The sequence below is a fragment of the Oculina patagonica genome, chromosome 4, assembly GCF_052425735.1.
Source record: "Oculina patagonica isolate OP01 chromosome 4, crgOcupat, whole genome shotgun sequence".
NCBI lineage: Eukaryota > Metazoa > Cnidaria > Anthozoa > Scleractinia > Oculinidae > Oculina > Oculina patagonica.
In genome coordinates, this window is record NC_135761.1 from 62073980 (window position 1) to 62092847 (window position 18868).

Consider the following 18868-nt stretch of genomic DNA (forward strand, 5'->3'; position numbering starts at 1 on the left):
TGAATATTACCAAGAGTCATTTTATAAATACTTCCGAAAGACACCATAAAGATCTAAGTAGGTATTTCCAGCTTCCAGATTCACGGCCTCCGTGACCTGACGCCAGGCGTTTTCTTTCAACTGCGTTCTTTAATTTAATTTGGGTGTGTAGTCAGTTCTATATTGCTGGAAATTTTCAAACTCCATTTATAAGAAGTGCTACCTCATCTAAATATTTTTCCATGTTTACGTCGACGCGATGGAAACAAAATGGTGTCGACATCGCAAGTGGTGTCATGTGACAAAATACAAAAGTATGATTGGTTATTCATATGTTTAGGTCTATATTGCAATTAGGTTTATTTGAAAAACTCTTTTGCTGTTTAATTGACAGTTTTCAGCTGGCTAATTTCAAGAGAGGATGCTAATTTACATTAAGTAATGTTAATGATACTCGTACTGGGAAGCTTGCGACAACCGCTTAAAAATTCATTTTCGCAAAATCGAAGGCATCACGTTTACATCTCTACCTGTTTAACCAAGGTATGTTGAGGAGTGATTGTAATTCTGAATGTATTTAATCAACTCCTTTTATTTTAAGCACCTATACTGAATATTAGGATGAAACGGTATTTTGTTCCCTCAATATATGTTTTTTTTAGGCTGAAAGATCCGGACGTCAAGACCTGTTTGTAAGTCCTGCCTTGTATTTTTTTTTAATTTTACAAAAACTAATGTTTACCGGTAATAATGAAATACACTCAGTATACTCAGATATGTGCACTTTGCTCAGCTTCAGACTGAGTTAACCCAAAAGGCTAGCAGTGGACAGCTGTTTCGTCCTTCTTGGGACTCGTCAGCACTGCGTAAGGCATGTGGACAATGGGAGAAAGTTGCATCTGTTAGAGGAGATATAATGGATTGCCAAATAATCTAACTGTATCTCTGAAACTTTCATCTCTTGTCTTTAAAAGCAAAGAGTGGGTTCGAGATTCCTGCTGCCCCTGTTAAATTTTAAATTTTAAATTTTCGGAAACCCGAAGCTGTCAGGAAAGTTTTATTAAGACGATTCTTCGATTCTTTTACTTGATAAAGAATTATTCCACCTGTCAATTGCTGTCCGAACAGCTTTTGAATAAACATTTTCAATGTTTGTTCACGTCACGACAAATTGAGGGCGTAATTAAAGAACTATAACAAATGCACACCGACTTCCGCAGCAGATGTTTTTTCTGTCGTTCACTTTCTAGTCAATTCGCTGTTTTCACCGATCCCATAATACATCTTGTTTACCCCCCAAAATGTTTGAATAAGCGTTGTTTTCAATTTCTCTTGGGATTTACAATGACGTACAATCGTCCCAAACAATGCTTATGCAAAAAAATTTTTTTTTGGGGGGGGGGGGGGGTAAACAAGATGTATTATGGGATCGTGAAAAAAGCGAATTTCGTTGTTTTATTTTGTATTAAGGAAATACACTCATGTCCTTTATTGTCGTAGGTTTGAGAAATATGTGCAAAATTGGCCATAACATTTTTGTCAGTGTCAGGGCTAAGACATGACAGAAGTTCGAAGCGTTCAGCTCGAACACTAGTTTTATCGTAAATTAAGCGTGAAATAAAAAAAATGCAAATATCTATGGGCTGTCATCATTGCTGGTGCCCACCCTACAGCTCGATTTTCACTCTTATTTAACATAATTGACGGTGTTCGTAAAATTAATAGGAGAGAGTGTATGGAAAGCCTACATCTAAAAAAAAAACACGAACCACATTCAACTTATTCGACAGGCGTACTGTTTCTTATTATTTTACACAAATAAAAAAGATGAATGAATATCTTGATTGACTACATAATACCATTGAAATTCACGCCTGTTAACGTGCGGAAAAAATAACGCGAGAGTGAAAAAACAAGTGAGAAAACAAGTGAGAAAAACCTTCGCATTCCTTTCTTGCGGAGTAATTTTCTTGCCTGACTAAAATGTACACGATTTTATTTTATTTCCTTTGTTGTTGTGTTTTGTTTTTACATGTTTCAATGCAGGAAAACTTTTACAGATATAAAAGGCACTAACGTAGTTCAGGAATAACTATTTTATCTGCCTTTTTATATTTTTTCCTTATTTTAAATGTGCTAATTTTAAAATACAATTGCTTACATTTAAACTACCTTGACATTACAGGATATTCAAGTAAAACGGTATTTTGTTTCCAAAATATTTTTAGGCCGTAAGATTTGGACGTCAAGAAATCTGTTATGAAGTTCCACGCGAATAAAAGGCTACCGAAACTCAATCTCAAAGTGAGTCGCATGCGAAAAAGGACATCATGGTCTTGACTTCCACGGGACAAAACGGAATTATATTTCGCAGCAGCTTAAACGAAAGGTTCTTCTTTAATGTGGTTTTTATCCACATAGAAAATCGGAACTGTCGAAGATCAAATTTTCTTGCAAACGAAACAAGCAAAGAAAATTTTGTGCTCAGTAAATACTGAGAGACGCCAAAAAACGAGCGTTTTGAACATTCCTTAAATACCATTTATCGTCATCAAATTTGGCAAAAAAATAAAGAAAACCGAACGTAGTAATGTCATTTCCAAACATAAAAGAGGTGGTAAATAAAAGGTAAATTCATGCTACCCCAAAATCTGTCGAAAGTCGAAAGCCCGCTTTAGGTGAATTGCATAAACAATTGTGCATATTATATTCCTATACCTCAAAGAAATTAGTACGGATTAAAAACAAATCCCTACTAAATTCGAGAGTTACAGTAAACGTTTCCTTTTTTAATATCTGAGGGAAAATAACGGAAGAATAAAATAGCCTTTTGCTGGGACTTTTTTTGCCTGCTTCTGGGATTGGGGCCTTAAAACGAGTAAGGCACCTTGTACCTCAAGCAACCTTGCATCTAATATATAGAGCTATAATACAACCGCATTTCGACTACTGCAATACTGCTTGGGAAACCTGTGGGATTACTTTGCAAAAAAAGCTACAAAAGTTACAAAATAGAGCAGTCCGTGTTTTGACCTTCTCAAACTATCACGCGCACGCTGGTGATTTTATTTGACATTCTTGGATGGAAAAATCTAGCTCGCCAGCAGCAAATTCAAAGAGCCACAATGGTTTACAGGTCGCTGCACGGGTTGGCTCCAGATTATCTTTTTTCTAAATTTGAAATGAGAAACTGAGTACAACCTAAGGGACTCTGAGAACAAACTAAATGTTCCACTACCGCACACTAACTATTACAAAAATAGCTTTACCTATAGCGGCGCGGTCGTATGGAACAGTCTTCCTTCCAACATAAGACAAGCAGAGTCCGTTGGGCAATTTAAAGCTTTAGTAAAACAAGTACTTAAAGGCACGGGTTTCGTGGAAAGCAGCTTTTTCTTTACAATTAGATTATCACTAGAAATTTATTACTAATGTAAAGATTGTAGTGTTTTAAAAAAGCTAATGTTTTAACCGTGTGGAAATAAAGATTACCTACCTACCTGAAAATCCTGTTAAACGCAATAAAAGTTTTTAGGTAATACAAGGAGATATTTACATTTTCTCCTCGTATTTAGGTGATTGGAGTCTAACAAATATCGACAGAAGCTCCATAGATACCGTAACCAAGAACAATACCTTAAACAGCAGCTAACCGAAGATGTTTGCTCTCCTTCCCGCATCAGACTGCATTCCATGGCTTGTTGTCCTGATCACTGAATGTCTGGGCATAGTCATTCTTAATACCATCACGATTATTGTATTCGTGAAGCAGCGTCAGCTACAGCGCCGGAGTACATACTTGATTATTCACCTGGCGATAGTCGACCTCTTAGCCGGGGCGGTCTCAGGGCCTCTGCAGATTGAAAGAAACATCGGGGCGTTGTGTGATCTATGGGAGTACAAGGAAAATCTTACTTGGTCATTTCATTTAAAATTTACATTTATGCATATATTTGCCTTAACCTCTTTTGTAAATCTCGTTTTTGTTTCATTAGAAAGACTTCACGCGACATTTCGTCCATTGAGGCATCGTTTCATAAAGAAATGGGTTTATGTAGTAATAATCATTGTCATTTGGTTAACGACTACAGTCAGGGAATCAGTTGAAATTGTGTTAAAGGAAACAGGAATTTTCGATCGTTTTATTAATTTCATCTTGTATGTTCCTTTTTATGTAATCTCAGTTCTTGTTATTTGTTTCTCTTACATTCTGATCATTATCAAAGTTCGGTGCAGTCGTCATCCTCATCACCATGGTGCAGCTAGAAGAGAAAGAAAACTGACCGGTACCTCGTTGATTGTTGCACTTGTATCTTTATTGCTTTGTTTGCCAGCGATAATCAACATAAGTGCACAATCTTTCCATTTCCAGTTTTTTGTTAATCACGGTCAGTCATGGTTTCATATCAACATGATAGTGGTATCATTTTTCATAGCCAACTCGATAGTTAATCCCTTAATCTACGCCCTGCGAATGCCAGAATTCAGAGCAGGTGTGTCACAATTATTCCGCAGGGGTCGCAATCCTATAAACATGGCAAATTTGCCACTTCGCAATCTCAGGCCAGCTTAGGCTTTATTTTGTTTTGTTTTGTTTTGTTTTTCTTTTGTGCTTTTCATTTTAAAAGTAAAGGAAGGAAAGATATACTTTTTGAAGAACAAACGGTTTCACACCAAATAAAGAAAACATCCTTAAAATTAAAACGGCTGAGTTTCGAAACAATTTACTTACGAAATAGTCAACAAAAGATAACTTATAAGCGATATCGGTGATATTTCCATTTCCACTATATACACGTGTTGTTTTATTTAAAATTTTTAAAAAAATAAAAGTAATAATAATTATGCTTGATGTAAAGGAGGAATCAGAATTGTCGTTAATCTTTATCACGATAGTGAGAATCCTGTTTTGTAACATGGTCGTGATCTTTGTGATCGCAGATTCAATCATGCTAACGTCACATAGCAGTTGCATTTAAATTAAGTTCTCTCCGAAATAGAACGATTTAATGTAAGTTGTTCTTTTCTTGTTGATAATATTTGACAATTTCCTTTATCGACTGAATGGAAATGACAGGAAAAACTTAAATTTTACCAAAATAACGCGATCGGAAGTTTCGAATTTCCATTTATAAATTTTGTAGTTTTAATATGTAATTTTTAAAGTTGTAATTATGATTCCCGTGTATTACAATTATGAGTTGTTCTGTAAGTTATAACATGCATGCAAGCAACAATTTATTAAAACCTGACTTAATCAACTAAATTATCTTGTTTTGTTTTATGTTTATCACGTTATGTTAGTAGTAAAGCCCGTTACCGTAGCACGCACTCAATATTCAAAATGGCGGACGATCTCACAGTTGGTTTCAAAATAAAAAGATAATAAAAAATTACCTCAACGTTACAGTACATCTAAAAGTTAAAAAAGTTAAAAAATTAAAATAATAGGATCTATTAATGCAGAATATTTCTTTTCAAAATCACCCATCCCCCCCCCCCCCGCCAAAGTAAAATGGTTGGCCCCTAAGCTAAAATTACATCTGTATAAAATAAGAAAATTTAACTGTTTTTTAAAAAAGATTATAAATTTGGCATCCCGAAAAATAAGATGATTTTTTCGCAGCTTCTGTTCATACTTTCAGCAGATGTTATAGATTAGCCTGCCATTTTTTTTTACAACAAAAATAAGATGATTTTTTCGCAGCTTCTGTTCATACTTTCAGCAGATTTTATAGATTAGCCTGCCATGTCTTCGTAAGTGTCACATCTCTACTGAAAGTGAAATAGTTAGAAAAAATTGCGGCGCATCAGCAGTTATTCATCTGAGAACTAAAATCAAGTGATGTCCTATCTTCCTTCAAAATTTCCATATGTGAAAGTGAGAAAGTTCTCATCTGAAGAATTCATTCCCTTTGGCTTCGATACTATGAAATTTAGCTATCCCTGTTCAATTGTTTTTAGATTTTCGAAACGAAAAGCTTTCAGAAAAGTTTAAGTATGAGGCTTCTTAGTAGTATAGCCCGTTACTGTAGCACGCACTTAATATCCAAAATGGCGGACGATCTCACTTAATAAAAAATAATATTAAAAAGAGGGTTGGGAATGTAAAACAAAACGCGTAAGGTCACACAGAAATGTAGGGAGAGGCGAAAGGGTACAAAAATACTGGACGCGAACAGGAGTAGTAGGTTTAAGACGTGTGACGCCATAAAGGTCCCCACCGGTTTGAACAGGTAATAGACACTGAGCCGTATGATTTGTGATGTCGTGGACAGAAATCATCAACACTCTACAAGTTGCCATAATGGCTGTTGCCTCAATCAATCAATCAATCAATCAATCAATCAATCAATCAATCAATCAATCAATCAATCAATCAATCTTTATTAACGTGGTCAGTACGCTTAGCTAAAGAGCTAGTTTGCAGGTGCGCCACGAAATAAAAATACAAAATGGAAAAATAAAAACTTCTTGGAAGTGTATAAAAAGGGTATACATTAAGCTATAATTAAGAATAACTATATATTACAATATTGTCTAACTAAGAATAAAATATAAAAATTTAAAATAAAGTCATCAGAGCCGCTATCTTGGATTTCAATATTTTCTTAGAAAGTAGGGGAAAATATCGGAAATTGTCAGAAAATCAAGGCAGAACGCTCATAGAAAGTAAAATTAAAACAAATTATGCCATTGCTGCTTTAAATAAATGGAAAAATAAAGAAATTTGTCAAAAGAGAGAAAGGATGTGTAAAGAGTTGAATAAGTACATTTTAATAAAGTAAATTTTCACAGCGTTTTTTTTTTAACAGAAAAGATGCTTGATTGCTTACACATTGCATGAAAGAAAACATTATTACAAGGCCGTAAAAGAAGAATCGATTTGCTTTAACTCAAAGCAAGTATCTTGTTGTAACAATGTCTGTTTTTTCTCATACGAGACTGATTTACTCTTGCCTCATCTTGATCTTTCGTGGGCCATCTCTATCAATGTAGCCAATGGAATTCTTGAGAATATGGTTGCCAGGGTGGTGCTCTTGGCAAGACTGCAAAATCTTTTCTTTTTTGTGATCTTTTCTTTCTTTCTATTGTGTTGATTGTTTCTTTAGTAAAGGAGCCTTTCGAGCATCCAACCTGGGGTTTCTTCTGGTAGTTTTATATGAAAAAAAAGTCACGTTACCAGAACACAATTTCAAAAAATAAACCACTGAATGCAAACGGCGGGTCTATGACCATGCGAAGTCCATGTGTTATGTTCGTTGCCGCTGTTTGTATTTTATTTCTCGTGAAATTGAAATGACCAAGAAACAAGAGCATTATGATGTTTCGTCCTTGTTAGGACTCATCAGCATGGCATAGCCAGGCGTAAGGGTCTCACAGCTGTTTCTTCCTTGTTAGATCCTTACGCCAAATGGTCCCATTTGATGTTGTGTCTTGTGTTAACAAATTTTATGGTTTCGTGAATCTTAGGTTGATTTTTCAGAACACTTGCCGGATTAAGTTCTTTTTATCGTAAAAAATGTTGTTAATCATCTCGGTAGAGTACAATAATAATAAAGTATTTTCGTTTGTCTCACGACGTAGTGTCACTTGTGATGTAGATCGCGACGTTTCGACTGCACACTGCTAGTCTTCATCAGGCGATAAGGTCGACTGGTCGAGTTTAACCTTTTAAAGCACGCTGCTGCGCTGTGATTAGTTGGTTTTCAACAGCTGTGATTGGTGCATTTCGATCCTCGCTGTTCCGGTGTGCTGTTGTTCTCTCAGGGGTCCGCTGTCGTTCCGTTCTCCTGGTGTTGTGTTTTTTGATCGTGGGCATCCATGCTTCAGGAATTTCAATTCCACTATCCCTGTTGATATTGTTAGGGTGAAGTCTTATCTGAATTGCCTCTTTGACCCTGCGTGTGTACCAGTGTGGTTCACGATTAATAAACTTAACCTCATTCCAAAGCGGGTAGTGTCCGGTGTTGTAGGTGTGCTCTGAAACGGACCACCAATGCACCAATCACAGCTGTTGAAAACCAACCAATCACAGCGCAGCAGTGTGCATTACAGGGTTACACCCGAGCAGTCGACCTTATCGCCTGATGAAGACTAGCAGTGTGCAGTCGAAACGTCGCGATCTACATCACAAGTGACACTACGTCGTGAGACAAACGAAAAAATACTTTATTATTATGAAGTACCTACCATACATTTTATTAATCCGCTGACTAGTGCATAGCGCTTATGCATATATTGCGGATTAGTAATCGAGAGAACTTCGATGAGTCGACATCGAGGGAGAGAAGCCGTCTTAAATTTCATTATGAAATTTAGTAGTTTTTATAGATCGATAGATATTTTATACAGACTCTCTTTTACTTTAAATTTGTTTTTTTTACACAGGGCCCCCGTTGATACTAGTCCTGCGACTGAAGGGGTAACCCTGTTAAAAAAATATCGATTACAAAGTCGATGAACTATACGATAAGTAAAGGATATATAGAGAGAAAAGCAATGGGACTAAAAATCACTGGAATCGCGCTAAATCGCTCCAAAACATAGAAGAAAGAACAAGAGACAGAGGACTTCAGGTAGGTTTTTTTTTTTAATTAAAAACTCGTTCAAATGTTTATAAAAAAATGACATGCATTGAAAGCCGAAACTAGCGGCATATAAAATGGACAACAAAACGTGCATTGAAATAGTTGTGTACAAACCTTAACTTCCTGCTTGCTTGAAGGAAACGACAGTTCTTTAATTAATTTCATAGCGTTGCCCGAAGATGTCAACGCATGCTGTATCCTTTTTTTCGGAAATATTTTTTTTATCGACTCAAGTATTTTTTGGGGAGCCAATTTACATTGTTTTTCCCTCACTTGAAGTTTATACAGAAGCGTGTATAACATTCAGGGGGTAAATGGATTAAAACATTTCGTTGGAAGTTTTAGAACTTCAGCACAGCATAATACTCTCGTGCAAATAGTCAATTATGAACTGCCATTTTAGTGGCATTTTCCCGGAAAATTGATTTTTTTCCCAGAGAAAATAAAAACGAAATTAATTTTTTAGAGAAAATGAAGACTTAAACTCAAAATTCAACTACAAATAGCTTTTTAGAGATAGTCAGCTACTTTCTGACTTCGCCGCATAGATGATTTTGAAGATTATAATTTTTTGGCTGTATTTATGAACTTGTATACGTTGTTGTTGTTACTTGCAACACTTGTACATTTTTGCAAGTGCTAACAGTTAACACCATGTTAAAAACTTTGAAATTAATTTAAAAAACCCGTTTGTATAATGAGCATTATCCGAGCATTTTAGTGACTTTTTGGGGGGAGACCGAGCATTTTAGTGGGAAAAATGGAGCATTAAGATGGAGCATTTTAGTGGCGAAACAAAAGCATAACGTACAAAAGCCTAAACTGTACCACAGCAGGCAGGCAGTCTACGAAAGGGTGACCCTATTCGGGGAAGGCGGAATGACGGAACGGCGATAGTATATTGCCCTAACCAACAAATAAAAGCTAACCGCAAGCAAACCTGAGTCAAAACTTACCGCAAGCAAGCCGGAGTGAAGCTAACCACAAGCAAACTAGTGACATTCACGAAATCTGGCCGGGCGAACTTTCGCCGAAGCGTTAAAGTGATTCGATGTTTGATTTGATGTATTGAACTGAGTTACAGTTTAAATATATTTGGCTGGGAGTCGAAGTTGCCTCGAATGCGAAGGTATGGAATATTTAGCTGGAGTATTTGCATCTGTAGAATGTGAATAATTAGACGGATAGAGGATTGAAAAATATGACTTGTTCTGGCCAAATCTTTGTTGGTCAAAGTTTGCGGTTATATATTCCAAGTTCAGTGGCTCATAGCCACTTCACTTTCATTTTTGCTGGTAAGATCGCTGTTTTACTCAACATGATCTCCAGACTAGAATTGTGATAATCACCAATTCTTATTTGCTTCTTAAATTATTGCTGCGCAGCGAGCGAAGCAACCACCATTTTGTACCAAAATCCCCAGCGTTCCGTTTTCAGTTTGTACCACAATGCCTTGCAGCAAGCAGAAAAACAAGGAAACATTGACAGTAAACACTCATCTCTTTAGGCACTTACACCTTAGTGATGTTTATACGAGAGAGTTACTCTATTGAAAAACCATTGACGCGGGTTCACTTCCAAGACAGATTTTTATCTTAGCACAACGCAGCATTCACTACCTGTTTGGTACGCTAGTGATAATCATAATTTCGTGACACAGTTACCCTCGACCCAGAGTCTTATTAGGTTTCTTTACTGCACAGTCAAACGTTTGCAATTTAAGATGCCGGTCACTTTTCAGCGTGTCCTTTCCTACTAAAAAGCCTGATATTTTCTTCTTGGACCTCATTATTTCACACCCAGTCCACGTTCTATACCCTTGTCCGCATTTTATACCCATGCAGTCCGCAGTCGGGTAATCCGCGTTTATACACTAGCCCATATTTTATACCCAGACCGTAGTCCACAGACCGTGTTTTTTATTTTAGAAACAAGACCTTATGGAATACTGTATCCATGGGCATGGTATGGTCGGTATCCTTTGCCCATGACTTGCCGAATAGCTGGTACATGTCTGCTATATCAACTGAAAGTTACACATGGCACTTCTCTACATCTTTTATATTGCGTTTCCGCGTTCTGATGTGCGTTAGAAAATACGTTTGCCTTTATGGTCCCTCAAGGAAAGCTTCCACACAAGAATACCTTCCAATCTTGTTGTGGACTCTGCTATTTGCCTTCGTTTTGTGAGATCGACCGTAAGTTGTTTCAAGGAATTAATTGTACGACAAAGTCAATTTCTTTTGTGACGTACAAAATTACAATCAGATTGCAGGAAAGTTAAAAATGACGTTTCTATGGTAGAGAAACACCAGAGAGCTAATGGGGACAACGAAAACTGACTACAGTCCCATTGCGGAACTAACACAATAAGTGTACACGGTTAGTTGTAATCACCTGTTCATTAGCGGGAGGCGCGGTGGCCTAATGGTTAGCGCGCTCGACTCCGAGTCGAACGGCCCGGGTTCGAGTCCTGGCCGGAACGCTGCGTTGTGTTCTTGGGCAAGACACTTTACTCTCACAGTGCTTCTCTCCACCCAGGTGTACAAATGGGTACCGGCGAATTTACTGCTGGGGGGTAACCCTGCGATGGACTGGCATTCCATCCAGGGGGGAGTAGCAATACTCTCAATCGCGGAAACCGGGATAAGCTCCGGCTGTATGGGCCACTTGGCTCGAACACAGACTTTACCTTACCTTACCTGTTCACATTGGTGACCTAGTTTGGTTGTTGACCATTCTCTGATACAAAAACGATTAAAATGGCCGTTGAATAATGTTAAGTATTTTCCAAAGCCGGCAAACTTACCGAGAGATGGCGCTTACAATTTATAATTCAGTTTCCAGTTATATTTTTCCCTTCATGGGAGAAGAGGAGACTAGAAACGGGAGAAATGAACAAATGGTTCAGAATTTTTCAATGCAAATACTACCTCAAAAAGCAGTCCACAATTTCGGAACAGATTTTTCGGAAAAGTCACCGTTCCATTTGCTTAAATGGTAAGTACCCCAAATTTGTAATTCACAATTGGTCGACCAGCAAGTATGGACATCCCTTCACCAATAATTGGGTAATTTTGAATTTTAAAACCATCCGTCCGTCCGTCGGCGTCCGTGCGTCCGTTCGATCGTCCATCCATCCATTGATTGACCAACGGATCAGTCATTCAAGCAATCAACACTACAGTTAGCCTGAATTCCAGACTCCATCTCTGGTCGCAAGCTTCCGGGAGCTGGCGACCAGAGAGGGACGTCTGAAATTCAGGCTTCACTTCAGTCATTTAGTTGTTATAGTCAGTCAGTCAGTGAGTCAGTCAGTCAGTCAGTCAGTCAGTCAGTCAGTCAGTCAGTCAGTCAGTCAGTCAGTCAGTCAGTCAGTCAGTCAGTCAGTCAGTCAGTCAGTCAGTCAAACAAACAATCAATCAATCCACACTTTTAAGTGTTCAGTTAATAAAATTCGTGCACAGGTCAATGGGTCGTCCATTTAATAAATTAATATAAAAAGGAGAAGAAGTAAATATACACAATATTCTAAAATTACAGGTACAAGAGTTATTACAGTTGATACACATGGAGTACTTCATTTAAATTGCGCGCGTACGGTATTTACGCACGAGTTGGTGAATTATCAGAAATCGAACGAGTGAGATTTCTGATATAAACCAACGAGTGCGTAAATACTGTACAAAGCACTTCCATGTGGTATTGTGTTTATTAGTATATATGTACTGAGATTGTCATTGAAGTCATTGAACTTCCCATTTAATGAACAATTCAGTCGAAGATACTTTAACAGTCGAAGCAAGCTATTTTCGTAAACAGCGTAAAGCAGTTCAAGTTTTCATCGAGTCAACGGCTCGTCCAGCAGCTTTGTATTTGCTTCCACGGTCTTCTTTTTCGGTTCTTTTTGTTTTGATTAATGTTCATGTCAACTGAAGTGGATAACCTGCAAGATACTTGTTCAGTTCTTTTTAAAGCTATTGTGCACTTTCGCTCGTCGTGTTTTTCGCTTGTCAAAAATATCCATCCAACAGTTTCACGTCCGCTTTGCTTTTATCTTGTGTGTTCTTGTTTTCCTGGCTTTCGACGTATTCTTCTGCCGAAAAACCATGGGCTTTGTACTTTTGTTTTTCTTAGAAATACCGAGAAAGTTTCAAGGTAAGCGTTGAAAATATATAATTGTAAAAAATAGCTTTTAAACTACGCCAAGAAATGGCTTGTGTGCAAAACGCTGCCAAAAACTTCAACTCGATACGTCTCACACGTAAAAAAACATAATACATCGCTTCTGATTGGACGTTTCACTTTCTCACACGTGATTGGTACATGGTGCGTCATTTGATTGGTTTACATCGGTTTGCGAACAAAAATTTACTTTGCAGCTTTTCAGTGAGTAAATCTTAGTACGTATATATACTGAAAAAAGTATCTTTCATTCGTCGTTTAATTTGATGTGAGGACCCCTATGAGAAAAGTAAATCATTGCCTTTATGTTTAAAAATAGCCAAAGATTTAACAAATTAAAACTATCGTTCCATCCATGGAGAAACTTTTTTAAACTAAAGAAAGTCTAAGCTGGTTTAGATTGCACAGCTAAGCCTATAAACTTCCTGGGTTTACACGGACGCGATCCTTGTGGAATAATTGTGACACACCTGCTCTGAATTCTGGCATTCGCAGGGCGTAGATGAAGGGATTAACTATCGAGTTGGCCATAAATAATGTTAACACTGTCAATGTGATATGAAACCAGGACTGGAAAGAAAGGTTTGAGAACGAATGGACAGAGAAAGATTCTACACTAATGTATATTATCACTGGCAACCAAAGCAATAAAGATACAAGTGCAACAATCAACAAAGTACTGGTCAGTTTTCTTTCTCTTCTAGCTGCACCATGGTGATGAGGATGACGACTGCATCGAACTTTGATAATGATTAAAAGGGAAGAAGAAGAAATAACGAGAACTGAAATTGAATAAATGGGAAGATACAAGGTGGAGGCAATGAACGAAAGCAAACTTGTTGTTGTTGTTCTCGTTTCTTTTAACACTATTTCAACTGATTCCCTGACTATAGCCGTTAACCAAATAACAGCGATTATTACTCCATATACCCATTTCTTTAAGAAACGGTGTCTAAGTGGACTAAATGTCGCGTGAAGTCGTTCCAGTGATACAATAACGAGATTAACGAGAGAGGTAAAGGAAAATAAATGCATAATCGCACGTTTTACGTAAACCGACCAAGTGATATTCCAACTGTACTCCCACCATAGATCACAGTAAATCATGTAATTTTCAATCTGCAGAGGCCCTGAGACTGCTCCAACTAAGAGGTCGACTATGGCCAGATGGATAATCAAATATGTGCCCCGGCGATGTAGCTGGCGCTGCTTCACAAATACAATAATCGTGATGATATTAAGGATGACTATGGCCAGACATTCAGTGATGAGCAAAACAAGCCATGGAATGCAGTCTGATGCGGGAAGGCGGGCATACATCTCCTCGTAGCTGCTGTTAAAAGTACTGTTCTTAGTGTCGTTAGCCATGAGGTGTCTGCTGATATTTGTTTGACACCAATCACCTAAATACGAGGAGAAATTGTCAATATATCCTTGTATTATCCAACAAATGCGCTATTTTAGGCATTCTGATGGACGTTTTGGACTATTTATAGATGCCATCAAACAACACTTAGAGGTAATTCCGTTGCACGATTTTTTTTAGGCACAACTGCTGGCAGGATTTTTTTTCGACAGGTTTCCCTTGCAGGACGAGTGTACAATCTTGTGAAAAATTCACTGAATCCCCCACTGTGAGTGTACAATCTTTTGAAATTATTTGCCACTAAAAAATACTCAGTTTTGCAATTTCTATTGTTCACTCTGCAAAGCGCGGCCACGCGTTTCATTATCTAAAATTGGAATTGCGACAAAGAATGCAAAGGATGACTAAGCATGATGACTATGGAAACTTAACAAATGTGGTTCAGCATTCAGTGAAATTATTTCGCGAATACATTATTTGATATTTCAACCGGCATCAGATTGTAGTAGTCGAGGAAGGTTTTTTGTGCGCAACCGTTTCGTTTATGCTTGTAAAAGGCAAAATAACAAAACATCTTTCCAAAATTTTGGCATTCTTTCTTTGTGCGCATTTGCGTTTCCCTCTTCTTTCGCCAACCGTTTATTCCGCATTTAGAGCATTTGTTAACAATTACTTGCATGAGTATTTTTTTTGCTTTCCGAGTGAATGGTTTTAGTCATAGTCATAGCAATCTTTCTTGGACAATTCTGTCCAAGGGGGAAAGACGCGATGAGGTTAACGCTATGTGAAGCATCAACCCGTGAAACAAGGCCAGACCACAAGACAACTCCGTGCTCTACTCTTTGCAATAAGTGTGTGAGTTCTTTTTTGTGTAAAGGTCGGGCAAACTGGGCGACAAGTCGCAGCGACAGGTCTCTTCGACAAGTCGCTCCGTTTGTAGTGCTTTAAAACAAGTCGCAGCGACAAGGCGGTTGTTTGGTGCACACGCAGCGAATTTGGAAGAGCGGGAATGTGAACTAGATTTCCTATTCAATATGGCGGAAATACATGACGCTCTCTCATTGGTTAATATATATTCTTTCGCAGCGACTTGTCGCAGAAGTGTGCACACCGCCACGCTGCGACAATGCTGCTTTCGCTCATTTTGTCGCTGCGATCAGCCGCACGAATTCAAACCAGTTTGAATTCTTGTGACTGATCGCAGCGACAAAGATTGTTGCAGCCTAGTGTGTCCGACCTTGATTTTTTAAATGACTTACCGTCCAGAGAAAGATATTTTTGTTCAGCCGCCGGGTTCTCGACCACCTGGAGTGGGTCCTCTGCTACCTTTTCTACAAGGAAGTTGCTCGATAAACGCGAGGTCATCTATGTTGATTATACTCTTATTGCTCTTCTCTTTACAGTTAAGCGCCTCGAACCGTAGCCACCCAACAAACTTTTTGTCATCTTCTTGACAAGTTTTTGAATAGTTTGATGAGATTGATGGCTTCCAGTTGTATAAACTACCAATTAGATGCGTTGAAAAATGAAAGGCGGGCTATTAACCGTTGCATGATTTGTTATCAAATGTCAGAGTTTAAAAGGGTTTCCAACAACGTTTCGCACGAGCGATTACCTTAAGGTTACTATTGTTAGCGACTACTAATTGTAGCGACTTAAGCAAGTTGGGCAAAAATCGCTAAATTTAGTGCTTGCTCAATACTGTTTCGGTCAAATTTAATACTTGTTATATTTAAGTAACCCCCTCCGACCCCAAAGGGAAACAAAATTAACCATAGTCGACCTGAGAAATTATTTTTTAAAATCGATGCCGGTAACTTTGTTCTTTTCGCAATGCAAATGTTCGTTCAATTTTAAGCGAGTTTGTTCTTTACTTAACAGTTATTTTCATTTGAAAACTGGTTAACACAATATCACTAACTTTATAAATTTTTCGGAAAATCGCTTAATTAAATAGTCGCTAAATCTTGCTTTTAAAAGATCGGTAAAATTAGTAGCCGCTAAAAATAGTAATTTTATCTTATCTTATCTTAGCTCATAAACCATTGACCACAAATATGGAAGCCAATACGCGTCAACGAAAGCAGCTGGGGAGCTTAATTATTGCAATTCTCAGGGCTTTTTTAATAAAACAATTATTCCACTCGCGCTTGTTGGATATGAGATCGTTATATCTACCATCTCATATCCAACGCGAGCTCTTGTGACTTGGAAAATCTTTTACAACATTTATGACTGTAATTGTAATTGTAATATACCGTAAATACGTATAAGGAAAGTGATGTGAATGGAAATAGACGTGAAAGAAGCTCTTCGGGAAAGGAAGAAACGGCAGTGAGGCCGTGAATGAGTTGTGTTTTTGATGTACTTGTTCCTAAAGATAAGACGTAATGTAATGTAATGTAATGAACACTAGTGTAGATAGTGCAGTAGACCAGCAGCTCAGGCAAGAACAGGCTGGATTCCGCAGGGGTAGGGGTTGTACAGATCAACTATTCGCACTACGCAACATCATCGAGCAGTGCACCGAGTGGCAGAGACAGCTGTACATAAACTTTGTAGATTTCCAAAAGGCTTTCGACAGTATACACAGAGACAGCTTGTGGCGCATACTTCGAGCCTATGGTGTTCCCCAGAAGATTGTCCAACTTATCCAGAGCTTCTATGCAGCCTTCACTTGTAGCGTAGAGAACAGTGATATCAGTTTTGAGGTGAAGACAGGCGTAAGACAGGGTTGCGTGATGTCTGCATTGCTATTCAACTTAGTTATCGATTGGGTAATGCGTCGTACTACGGAAGACCATCCCAGGGGCATCAGGTGGACCCTCTTCTCCACCTTAGAGGATCTAGATTTTGCGGATGATTTAGCTCTGCTTTCTCATACCCATAGCCACATGCAAGAGAAGACCAGCCTTTTAAGCAAATACGCTCACCAGGTGGGACTGAACATCAGCCTAACCAAAACTGAGGTCATGACCCTAAACAACTCTAACCCTCAGCCCGTCAAGGTGAATGGAAAAGACCTCCCAATGACCGAGCAGTTTAAATATCTGGGCAGCATTGTCAGGCAAGATGGTGGTGCAGGCATAGATATCCAGAGCCGGCTGAACAAAGCCAGAAACACCTTCAGGATGCTTAGCAATGTGTGGCGGTCGTCACAGTTCGGTACACATACCAAGCTCAAGATCTATCAAAGCTGTGTCCTGTCTACCCTTTTGTATGGGTCAGAATGTTGGCGAATGTTAGAAAGTGATCTAGAGAAGCTGTCAACCTTCCATACCAAAAGTCTGCGAAAAATACTTCGCATCTTCTGGCCTCAAACAATTTCCAACAAGGATCTACTTTTGCGGTGCAAACAGGAGGACATGGGTACTATTATTATGCAACGGCGCTGGAGGTGGATTGGCCATGTCATCCGAAAGGAAAACGAATCCATCACAAAGACAGCACTATACTGGACACCCGAAGGAAAGCGCAAGCGTGGCAGGCCCAAGAATACATGGCGACGTACAGTAGAGACAGAATTGAGGGGCTTAAACCAAAGCTGGAACACCATCCAACAGCTGGCCAAAGACAGACAGCAGTGGAGGACCTTTGTTGCTGCCCTACGTGCCAGTGGGCACAATGGGCAGTGAGTGAGTGAGTGAGTAGATAGTGGTGGAAATTGTGTATTTTTTAAAGCGATTCCACACACATTTTACATGTCGATTTGCCAGCTATAGTTTATAATTAGGTTTCAAAGTCCAGGAAAGGCGTGTGAACTGATCTGTAAGAGAAACGTTACTACAGCTTAAGCCCTCTGGACGCATTTCGTGCCTATAATGATAGCTAATACAGTCGAAGCTCTCGTAAGCGGACACCCTCGGGACGCGAAAAAAGTGTCCGCAACTGGAGCTGGCCGCTTACGAGAATGGTTCTTGTAAGCGGCCACTAGAGGTGTAGGGGATAGATGGCCGCTTACGGGAGCTTGCCCAGCTAACATAATGGTAATATGCATGTTGGTGGTGTTTCGAGATGTAACCGGACGTGGATGACGACCAAACAAACACTAAAATATGGTACTGTAATTACAGAAAAATCATTGTGACGAACGGCGATGTGAAGTTGATTGATTAATACAAGATACAGAGGTTTTTTATATGATTTTCTTTGCGGTGTCCGCTTACGGGAGCTTAAAAACAAAGAAAAAGTCTAAGTCGTAATCTCGCAAAGTGTCCGCGGCCGCTTACGGGAATGTCCGCTTACGAGAATGTAAAAATACAGAGTTTGTATGGGAGTAAAAACGGGGTTTCTAACAAGGTGGCCGTAAGTAAAGCTGTCCGCTTACGAGAGTGTCCGTTAAGAGAGCTTCGACTGTATTTCAAGTTGGATTAAGTGGGATTTTTATTTAGCGAAAAACAGAATCTATTTGCCTATATTACATAACGTTTGCTCACCTAACATCAACATTCAACTACATCAACTACATTTTCTTGCGTGTGTACATAATGTGATTTTGTTGTTACTACCTGTCCTCGGTTTCCCTGCTACATGTTCCCTCAGATTGAACAACAAATGATTTTGTTGCTGCTACATGTCGCTGCACCACGTCCCTGTGACATGTCCCCACGTGTGCGGGGACTTTTATATGTTGATTAATTGAGTGATCAAACAATAAATTGATCGATTGATTAATTGATTGTTTGATTGATTGATTGATTGATTGATTGATTGATTAATTGATCGATTTCGTCGTGCATTTTTATTA

General features: G+C 38.6%; 2 protein-coding genes across 2 annotated transcripts; one reads left to right on the forward strand and one right to left on the reverse strand.

The window, feature by feature from the left end:
• Positions 1–43: 43 nt before the first annotated feature.
• On the forward strand, positions 44–4745 carry LOC144648948 (uncharacterized). Its single transcript, XM_078508401.1, has 4 exons — positions 44–57; positions 374–522; positions 642–671; positions 3555–4745. The coding sequence occupies exon 4, from the start codon at positions 3638–3640 to the stop codon at positions 4550–4552; it is 915 nt and encodes a 304-aa protein (XP_078364527.1). The 5' UTR covers positions 44–57; positions 374–522; positions 642–671; positions 3555–3637; the 3' UTR covers positions 4553–4745.
• An 8424-nt stretch (positions 4746–13169) lies between these two features.
• LOC144648643 (uncharacterized) lies at positions 13170–15473 on the reverse strand. Its single transcript, XM_078508150.1, has 2 exons — positions 15381–15473; positions 13170–14158 (listed from the first exon to the last, which is right to left on the reverse strand). The coding sequence occupies exon 2, from the start codon at positions 14121–14123 to the stop codon at positions 13170–13172; it is 954 nt and encodes a 317-aa protein (XP_078364276.1). The 5' UTR covers positions 14124–14158; positions 15381–15473.
• Between the last annotated feature and the right edge of the window lie 3395 nt (positions 15474–18868).